Source organism: Callorhinus ursinus, unplaced genomic scaffold, assembly GCF_003265705.2.
Source record: "Callorhinus ursinus isolate GAN/ISIS: 27379988/994484 unplaced genomic scaffold, GSC_fseal_2.0 scaffold15, whole genome shotgun sequence".
Taxonomy (NCBI): domain Eukaryota; kingdom Metazoa; phylum Chordata; class Mammalia; order Carnivora; family Otariidae; genus Callorhinus; species Callorhinus ursinus.
Genome location: NW_027397077.1, coordinates 39,886,639 through 39,897,013, shown reverse-complemented (window position 1 = coordinate 39,897,013; position 10,375 = coordinate 39,886,639). Strand labels below are relative to the sequence as shown.

The 10,375-nt window shown below is 55.5% G+C and overlaps 1 protein-coding gene across 1 annotated transcript in view; it reads left to right on the top strand.

Moving 5' to 3' along the window:
• The window catches only part of ATP2B2 (ATPase plasma membrane Ca2+ transporting 2), a 170,981-nt gene extending 160,823 nt beyond the window's left edge, over positions 1 to 10,158 (top strand). The window contains exons 22-23 of the mRNA XM_073901649.1: positions 1,215 to 1,397; positions 9,583 to 10,158. Of these exons, the coding sequence (XP_073757750.1) occupies positions 1,215 to 1,397; positions 9,583 to 9,894 (495 nt within the window). The 3' untranslated portion in view covers positions 9,895 to 10,158. The remainder of the gene's footprint in view (positions 1 to 1,214; positions 1,398 to 9,582) is intronic.
• Positions 10,159 to 10,375: the final 217 nt, after the last annotated feature.

Below are 10,375 nucleotides of genomic sequence, written 5' to 3'. Positions count from 1 at the left end.
CACACACACACACACACACACACACACACACACACACACACACACACTTCCCGGCACTCACTGCTTGCAGCCCGACCAAGGATGCAGTGCTTGTGAGAAGTACCTGGAGCCAGATCTGGGGCAAAGGGGCTCTATTCCCAGGATGCTCCATTGCCCAGGTAGTGGGACCCCCAACTGGCCTGAGACATTGTTCTTGCCTTCGAGCTGTTCCAGGCTACAGTGGGAAGTTGCAGTAGCAGAAATTAACTAGAAGATAAAGAAGAAAATTTAGTTTCATCCAAAACGTCCTTCTTTAAACTTTGGAGCTTCTTTGGAAAGTTGATAAACTAGATCTGACTTAGCAACCCCATTCCCTGGGCATCTGTATCCTGCTGGAGCCCACACCCTCAGGGAGCTCTTGGCATCTGGAGAGCAGACTCCTAATGCCTGAGGATGATGCCAATGGACAATGCTGAAACCTCCAGGGAATCCATGAGGCTGAGTGTCCAGGCCAGCCCCCATCTCTCCCTAGAGGGGCCTCTGATCTTTGCCACCTCAACCTCCCCATAGGGCCTGCCTTTCACACCTCGGCCCCATGGACAAGCCCTTTGGAGGACGATTAAGTATAAAAGCATATCCTCTTCTCATATTGCCTTCTCTTTCTGGGAAGGCAGCCATTCCCAGAATGCCCAAGACTGGCTGTCCCCATGGTACCCATGCCCTGAGCCCCTGTTGCCCACACTCAGGTACCACAAGACCCAGTGATCAGGAGGAATGAACCCAAGGACCTGAGGGCCAGCTGTGGGCCAGGCTCATGCACAGCAACTTAGACACACCATCTTGCTTAATCCTCAAACTCAGAGTTAATCCTCAAACTCTGAGAATTGCCCCCCAGTTTTACAGACAGGAAAACCAGAGCTCCGAGAAGTTAAATGACTTACCCAAGGTCACATGACCTATACGGTCTCGGATATTCAAGGTCACACCTGTCCAACTCCTAAAGGCCAAGATTTTCCACTGTGCCCCCCAACTCTGGATGAGTGAGTGAAATACAAAGCAAATCAATAAGAAGTTATAAAAGATGGAGTTGAGGAACAGGTAGGATGAGTTAAGAAGTGAGCCGAGCCTAACTAGGTAAGTGGTGGGGGGTGGGGAGAGGGGCGGTGGGGTGGCAGGTTGGGAAGGAGGCCACCTGAGGGACAGCCCCCATCACCCTGACCCTGGACCCCCTGCAGGTCATCGCTACCATCCCGACCAGCAGGCTCAAGTTCCTCAAGGAGGCGGGCAGGCTCACGCAGAAGGAGGAGATCCCGGAGGAGGAGCTCAATGAGGACGTGGAGGAGATAGACCATGCCGAGAGGGAGCTGCGGCGAGGCCAGATCCTGTGGTTCCGAGGCCTGAATCGGATCCAGACCCAGGTACAGGAGGCTCCCGGGGCTGGGCCACACCTAGCTGGGGCGGGCGGGGGATGGAGATGGGCGTGCTCCATGCCACCCCACAGGCCCGCAGAGATGGGGCTCCAGCCCTGCTCTCACCACCTCGCCAGCCTTTGGTACACCCATGCTCCCCACACACACACTCCCGTGGCTGCTAAAGAAGCTGTGGCCTCTTCAGGAAACTTCCATTTCACCCCTCAGACCTGCGAGGGGTCAGACTGGGGGTCACATCCACCATGGGTTTCCAGGGGGGATGCCCTAAGCGGGGAGGGGGCCTGAGTGCTGAGGTGAGTGTGGGGCTCTGGTCAGGGTCAGGCTCTGGTCACCACCAGGAGGGGCGGTGCAGGGCTTGGGCGCCAGTAGGTGTAAGGCCAGGGCCAACCCCAGATTCTCCCGGGCCGGGGCATCAGCCTATGAGGTCCGGGCATCTCTGCACATGTGTAACATGTCCCCCACCGGGGCCTTCGGACACTGGCCTCCAGCTTCCACCAGGGCATCGAGGCCACTCTGGGAAGCCAAGTTTGGTTTTCCCCACGCATACACAGACACGTACGTGCACAGTAAGGCACACACGCCAAGCCCATGCGTGGGATGGATTTCCTCCCCAGGACAGACACCTGTGCCGCCACCGTGTGGCCCCCACCCACAGGCCACACGCTCTCGCACAGCCCTCTGCCCGGGCTGGAGTTCTAGATCACACTGTTTGTTCACAGCCACGTGGGATGAGGGACTCAGGGACTAGGAAACCAAGGGAGGGTGGGCCTCTTGCCCAGACCGTGCCTAGCACCCCGCTGTAACCTGGGCTGCTTCACACCCCACGGAGCACCCCCCAGCATCCTCTCATTGGCATTCACAGCCCCCCACCCCCGGTTTTCGGGGTGACCGAGGTTCAGGAGACAACCCTCTCGGAGAGCTGGGGGCGGCGGGGGGAGCGGGTGTCGGGCCCAGAGCCTCCCGACACCGCGGGGGTTCTCCTCCGTGACAAGAACCCCAGCGCGGGGGCCCCTTGGCCAGCCCTGCCCGGGGCTCTGGGGCCCCCTGAGGGGCCTGGCGCCCAGCAGACGTCTTTCAGGGGCTTTGAGTGTGTCTGGTGGTCTTTGTTTGATTTAAGTCACCTTGTCCTTGTCCCATGGCTGCGGCTGTGCTCGTGGCGCTGCGCCTGTCAGTCGTGTAGCTGTGTGTCCATTCTTCTCGCAACTTGTCTCGTTCTCTCCTCCGTTGCAGATTGAAGTAGTCAATACTTTCAAGAGCGGGGCCTCCTTTCAGGGAGCCCTGCGGAGACAGTCCTCCGTCACCAGCCAGAGCCAGGACGTAGCCAATCTCTCTAGCCCTAGTCGCGTGTCGTTGTCCAATGCTCTTTCCTCTCCGACCAGCCTTCCTCCTGCTGCAGCTGGGCGTGAGTGTGAACCCTTACTGCCTCGGGCGCCACTGACGCCAGCGCCGGGCGGGCAGGGGCCGGGGCCCCAAGGACACGGGGGGCAGCCGGTCATGGCGAGGCCCAGGGGGCTGAGGGGCCACAGCCATTGAGGAGGGTCCCCATTGGTCAGGAGAGCATAGCCAGTCATGGGGTGGCCAGCCCTTGGTGGGCCACGGTTGGCTGGGGTCAGGGTCAGGGGCTTAAACACTCAGCCAGGGGGTCGTGAAGGTCAAGAGTGGCCAAAAAGGTCTGGGTCAGTCAAGGATCACCATCTGGTGGGGAGTTTCCAGTGATCAAATGCTCCAGCCCACTAGAGGGTCACAGCGGCCGAGGCGGAACAGTCAGCCAGGACGGCAAGGGGTATCCCAATTGGTCTAGGGCCATACTCAGTCAGGAAAAGCCTGGCCCACAAGGTCAAGGTCAGAGTTGGCCAGGAGGTCAGAGTCTTATAGTTAGTTAGGCGAAGGGTTACCACGGCTCAAGGCCATCAGAGGTCACAGTGGGTCACAGTGGGGTCCGGCCAAGAGAGGGGTCACTATTGGTTAGAGGTCCCAGTCGGGGAGGGGTCCCAGGCCTGGGAGAAGGAGATCACAGCCCAGAGGCCCCCGCCACGGTAGTTCAGAACCCTCTGCTTCTTCCCTTGTACATCTGATGGCATCAGTTGCCTTACACACACTATGCCCTGCACACTGAAGGTCTGACCCCTTCCTAGAAAGGACAGGGCTCCTTACCCATTCAGCTTGATCTCAGGCAGAAAACGGTGAACCAAGTCTCACATCTTGGCTGGATGCCAGCAGGCCATGAGGGATCTGGTCCAACCTGTAGTTTCCTGCCCTTACTCATCTGAGGGAGAGCCGGGGACTCTGGCCTCCATCTTCTCCCTCCTTCCAAGCTCACCTCCTCATGGCACCACTTCTAACCTGATCTCTCATCTCTGGCTTCTAGATCTTTCTGAACCCCTCCATGGCTTCAGGACCCAGAGGGAATAAGAAGTCTCTATTTACTACCTGCCTCCCTTACCTTGTGTCCAGTCAGCCCCCTCCCAAACTGCGGGGGAGCGCCTAGTTCTGGTCTTCTCAGATTGCCACAATGCATCTGTTCCAGCCCTCGGGCTTTTGATGAGGAACAGGCCCTGGGACTTCATCTCGCCATACTTTATACAGTGCCTGTACCCCCATCCAAACACGGTACACCCCCCACACACATCCCCTCCCACTGAGCTGGAGAGGACCTGCATGCCAGGTGGGAACTGGGCCATCTGAGCCCTCGGATGGGAGACACGAGCCACAGAGAGCCTATTGCTGGCCCATGCTCATATCTCATGACTGTTCAGGGGCTGCAGCCCCACCAGGTAGGCAGGGTAACAGGAAGGATGCAGAAAAGGGAAGAAAAGCCCTCTGGATTCATTCATTAGCACAAAAACCCAGCAATGGGGGGGGGGTGGCCAGGCAAGCCAAGGTGAAATGGAGATCTATTTGAGCAGACTGGGTCCAAGTCACATTGCCATGACTGTCACTAGGAAGTCACTGCCAGGCTTTCTCAGGGCAAGAAACACTTTGGTCCCATCCTGCCGCCCCCCCCCCCCCGGCCCCTTACAGCAGAGAGCCTCAACCAGCTGACCTCCTCCTGCGTTCACTTAGCTCTGGCCTTGCTCAGCACCACCAGCTCTCTTGAAGTGCAATGACCAAGGGTTCCAGTCTGGGGGTGCCTGCCTGGCTCAGTTGGTAGAGCATACAACTATTGATCCTGGTTCGAGCACAGAGATCACTTTAAAAAAGGGGGAGGGAGGTTTCCGGTCTGGAGAGCCACTGGGGAAAGAATCCATTTCTTTGGGCTCCTGGTGACTCCCACATCCCTCTGGCTGGGTCTGACCTCTTTGAGGCACGGTGCTTCACACTGGCCACAGCCAGAGCCTGCCTGGCATTTCTGGGCACCCATGCAGCCTTTAGAAGTCTTCCTGTGGCTTAGTCCCATGCCTTAGCTCCCACAGTCTAGAGAAGGAGCTCGGTCATCTCAAACCTGGGCAATATCATTCTCACCTTTTCTTATTCAATAAGGCCAGTTGAGTGACACCCAGTTTTCAGCACTTCTCCTTCAGAGAGACAGTCACTTCTACCCACCCTCTATTTTCTCCAAGGACCTAAAGGGGCTGGCCAGGCATGATTCCTCCATCCAACTGCCATCTTGTCTCCTTGAACATGTTGTACTCCTACCCTCTACCAGAGAATCCAGACCGTAATTTGGGGTGTCTTGTGGGAGCCTGACCATCCCCCTAGCCAAGAGTTCCGGTTCCAAAAGGGATCCTAACCCCTGTGGCTTCAACACACACGTTTTGACCAATACAGTCACAGTGTGAACTCTAAATAAATACCCCCCGTTCCTCCTTCACCTGAATAGTTGCTATAACAACAATACCTCCTCGAGTCTCCAAGAACTCTGAGGGCCCTCTAGTTACCAGGCAGGGTCCCTTCAGGAGTCAAAGGCTTTTTTCCCTCGGGGAGGTGTAAAACCAGTAGCCAAGAGTAAGAGAAGGGGTCCTGGCTTGGGTGGGATGGAGAGGTAGGCTGCCTCCCACCTCCTCTGAGCAGGGACTTCTCCCTGGGGATTCTCCAGCAGAGGAGGGTGGCCCTGTGCATGCTGAGTCCAGAATACCTGTAATCTTAGACCCTAGAAGGAGTCAAACCACTGTCCCCTGTGTTACCCAGAGTTGACCACCAAGGCCTGTGGTGGGGCAGTGTCTGCTTGGGGCGGACTTCTGACTCATGACCTTGGGGTGAGGAGCCCCCCATCCCATCCCTCCCCCGGCACCACTGTGAGGTGGAGGGCCCCAGGCAAACAGATGCATGCGGTGACGTGACAGGCAGGTCACACTCGCACCCAGAATGTTTGGGAGGGAACTCTGGTTCGCTGTCTTGCTTTCCTCTTCTGACTGACACAAAAGTGAGTTTTTTTTTTCCCCCAGAAACTTAAAGGCACACCCCTAAGGCCTTATGCTTGAGCCTCACTCAACATTTTCCAAAGCAGCCCCCACATCCTTCATTTCGCATACGCCTCACCAAGGAAATAGGAGAGGGGACCTGCCAATACATCCATTTCCCTGAGAAAAGCACTGAGGCTCAGAGGACTGGGCTGACTTGGCCACGATCACACAAGTGAGCGGCGAGAGGTCTGACTCCGAAGCGCCTCATTTTCCCACTGTCCCGCAACCACTTTCCAGACAAGCCCATAGCCCTGGAGCCTACAGAGGTTGAGTTTCCATTCCAGAACCAGTGCCCATGCCCACAGCCTCACAAAGTGGAAAGGGGTCCACCCTCTGGGCTCTAGAAGGCCAAGAAAGCGGTTTCTCTGCTGGACTTTCTACCAGCCTGGCCAGGACTGGGGCGAAGGGCACCTTCCCACTGGTGACCAAAGACAAAATGAGCATTCGGCTCTGTGACCCAAGGCCAAGCCCCCTGCCGCTCCTGCTTATGCCCCTCAAACTCCTAACGCATCTCAAACTACTTTTGTATTTAGCAAGTTTTGTAGCAGGCTCCGTGTTGGTCAGTGAAGGTCCTCCTCCTTCGAACCAACCAGGCCAAGCACATCAGACTCCTAACCCAGAACCGGCCACTTCCTGGCCACGACCAGCCAGGGGGCCATCTCCTACTGCCACTTGCCCTTCACCTTCCTGATTCCAAGGACTGCTAGGGCAAGGAGTGCGCATCTCTTAAGGGAGAAATGAAGACGGAAAGAAAAGAAAGCTATGCCTCTCATTAGCGTTTTGGTAACAAACTCAATGCAATCTTGGGTTGGCGAGAAAATGGCTTGTTTCTGGGGTGGGGCCTAGACCTCTCCACTGTCTGAATATTCCATGTGTTTGTTTCCCTAGAGGGCTAGAGAACCCTGGAGACAGAGTTCAGCAAGAGAGAGTGAAATTAAAAGAGGTTGTGAGTCTTTAACCTTGAGCCTGAAATGAATGTGAATCAATCCCAGACTCTTGGCTTCCCTGAAGCCGGGTAAACATTCGAGTATGTCGAACCCGTCCCAGCCCAGGGCCGAGGCAATCCCTCAGAGCCGACCGACAGGGGCATGGGTCTCCTGTTCCCTTTGTGCTGATGAAACCACAATGTCTGAAATCCCACAGGCCGGGTCCTTTTCCCTCCCCCCTCCCCTCATACCAAGTACAGTTCCTGCCCCAAAATCTCACTTTAGGGTAGGCAGGGATGGGAGGCGGAAGAGCTTTTTTTCTTCCCATATTTTTTTCATTTCAGCCGCGGAGAGAACCGAAGTGGACACTTGAGATGACCATGGCGGGGTGTCCCGAAAAGTCTTGTCCCCACAGTCTTGTCCAGAGCAGTTCATTCTTTCTGTTGTCTCCATGCCAGGGGGAGGGCAAGGGGCCTGCATCTCATTGTGTGTCGTGCCCTCTGCATCTTCAGTCACATGACAGGGTCCCACCACCATCCCTCCTCCTCCACTACCTTATTGCAATTCAGCCTCAGCACATGCTGGGCACGAGGCTGGACAGTTACAATGACCATTATTCCCATTTTACAGATAGGAAAACTGAGGCCCACGACACCTTTTTTTTTTTTTTTTGGTTTCACTTAATCAAGGGTGTAATGGCCTGCTCATCAGGAGATCAGAATATTTAATAATCCCTACAGAGCCATGGACAGGGTATCCAGGGAGGAAGAGGCCTCAGAGCAGTCACATGGCTGTCACGGCGTCCGCAGGCTCCCTCTTGGCCCCTGATGCCTCTTATTTAAAGCATGATTCCAAGAAGCAGGGCCCCCTGGAGTCCCCAGAACACAGCACATAAGAGGGAAACGGGACAGAGATGCTTTTGAGCAAACAAGGAAAAGTCAGAACAAGTAATGATGGCTGACAACCAAAGAGAGAAACTTAAAAAAAAAAAAAAAATCAAAACTCTGGGGTCTTACAAAAGACCGAAAGGAGTACTGACCAACTTAACGTTACATTCTTCTCTGTGTACACTAAACCAAAAGGCAGAGGAGCATCTCATGTGCTTTAGAAACACTTCCCTCGGAAAAATAGTAAAATAAACCTTGTGCTAGGACACTTAAAACCATCAGCCACAGTCATCTAGAAAATTCACTTCCATGGACAGGGCTTTCCCCACCTGTGCCCCACCAAGATACCCCTGGGCTTGGCTGAGAGTTCCACAGATCCTGGGACCACAAGGGCCTCCCCACAAGAACCCCGCTGGTCCTCTGCCCCCCCCCCGCCCCCACAGGCCTGTGGTGTGGAGGCACGCACTGCTCTGCAGGGAGGGCCATTGAGAGAACCCTCGGCGCCATGGCCAACTTGGCTGAGGCTCTGCTCCTTGGACGCACCGAGGCTGCTTTGTATTCCCCCACTACTGCCTCCGCTCTGAGTTGGGGCTAGGAAGAGAGGAGGAAATCCCTTTGTCCCAAGTCCCATCTGCCCCTTGAGATGATAGGCATAGCTTCCCCCTCCCAGGAGTCTGGAGAAAGGGACCCCTCTCTCCAGCACGGGGGTCCTGTTCCTCTGCGCCCTGTGAGGCAGGACAGAGGGCAACCAGTGAGGCGGCGTGTCTTGCCCGCGGCCAAGGCACCAAAAGTGGCAGAGCCTTTTTCAGACATGGGTCTCCCTGACTCCGAGTCCAGTGCTCCTTCCACTAGCCTGGAAGACTCGATGTCCAGCTTCCTTTCACACTCTTCAGAAAACCACGGGTTCCAACTAAGACACAGAAAATGAAAGAATGTGCTTTTTTGTGGCTCAGGTCCACACCCCCCTAGAATCCCACCCAGGGCTGGGTTTGGCCATCTGATTCTGTCCTCCTTTTTGGGAGTTCTGTGTTTTCAAAGCACAAACAAAGAAATAAAATGCCCCAGGAAATAAGGGACCCCAAAGTCAACTCCAATGACTGGCCAGGGCTTTGAGTCTATACTCGAGTGTTTACCTCCCAAATGCATGAAGGAAAGAAACGTTGGGTACAAAGACCTCCGTTCACATTGTCCAGGCTTCCAAGTGTAGCCGTGTCTGTCTGTGTGTGCCGTGTGGTTCCTGACCCCTCACCGTGGCATGCTCCCCGCCCCTGAATGTCGTCAGTCTGCCGGCTCCTCCGTGCTTTCTGGCCGCCTCAGCTCTGCACCCCGGAAAGCCCTGAGTTGGCTTTGGTTTGCCTTGCTGCCTTCGGTTTGATGTTCCTGTTCTCTGACCCTCGTGTGTCTTCTCTCATCCCGGCTCATCCAACTGTCTCTCCTTTCCGTTCCTTTTCTGTTTGTGACACGTTATCTGTTCCATGTTGTATGGTTTCTTAACTGCGTGTGGTTTTCTTAAGATTAATGTTCTAAAACTAGCTTCTCCTCCTTCCTCCTTTATTCCCACCTGGTCCCACTCCCCTTCTGCATGGTTGAACTTGTGCTTTAAAGTTAACAAGGCTCAGTCTCTCACTAGGTCTGGGTGCCCGCCGGAGTGGACTATGCTTCCTCTAACCACTGTTTCCCACCATCTCTGTGATGGGGCTTGATTCCTCCTGTCCTAATACTGTAGTTCCGACCAAAACCAAAGCAGTTTTTAAAACCTCATGGATGCATATAACCTGAGCCCCCTCTTCCATTCTTCCCCTCCTGCCCATGCTCATAACACCCAGCGACTGTGGATTCCAGCCGCCCGCTGTGCCCTAACCCCCCCCCCCCCCCCCCCCCCGCCCCCCCCCCCCCAAGCTTGGCTGCCACCCGCCCCCCCAGGGCAGTGCTTCTCACCCCTGTGCTTCCCTTGCAGATTCGCGTCGTGAAGGCGTTCCGTAGCTCTCTCTATGAAGGTCTAGAAAAGCCTGAGTCTCGAACCTCCATCCATAATTTCATGGCTCACCCCGAATTCCGGATCGAAGATTCACAGCCCCACATCCCCCTCATTGACGACACCGACCTGGAAGAAGATGCCGCGCTCAAGCAGAACTCGAGCCCTCCGTCATCGCTCAACAAGAACAACAGCGCCATCGACAGCGGGATCAACCTAACGACCGACACAAGCAAATCAGCTACCTCTTCAAGTCCAGGGAGCCCCATCCACAGCCTGGAGACGTCGCTTTAGCTGAGGACCCCGCCGCCACCCACCCCCCCCCGGGCACCCCACCCCACCCCATCCAGGCACCCAGCTCACCCAAGCAGCAAGGAGCAACAACAGGAAACCAAAAACTGGCGAGAAAACCAACATTTCCACCCAACAGACCCTTTTTCTGGCTGCGATGCTGTTTGAACTCTTTTACACTTTGAGGCAAGGGGCGGGATCTCCTGGGGGGGCTTACGGGAGTGAGCGATTTTCCCAGAACAAGCCCTTCCTGGCTCCCACCCAAACACGGACCAGCCATGCACCCGCCAGGCCACCACGTCCCCTGCATGAATGTACTGTACACTTCCAGTCCTCCCCTGGTTTGGTTTGAGGGGGGGTCGGGGAGGGTTTTTTGTTTGTTTTCTTAGGCGGGAACTGCAAACAGACTCTTTTCTGAGACTACATCCAATCCACTGGTCTGTGAGTTTTTGAAATGCTTGCACAGCATGGTCTCAGTTGTATA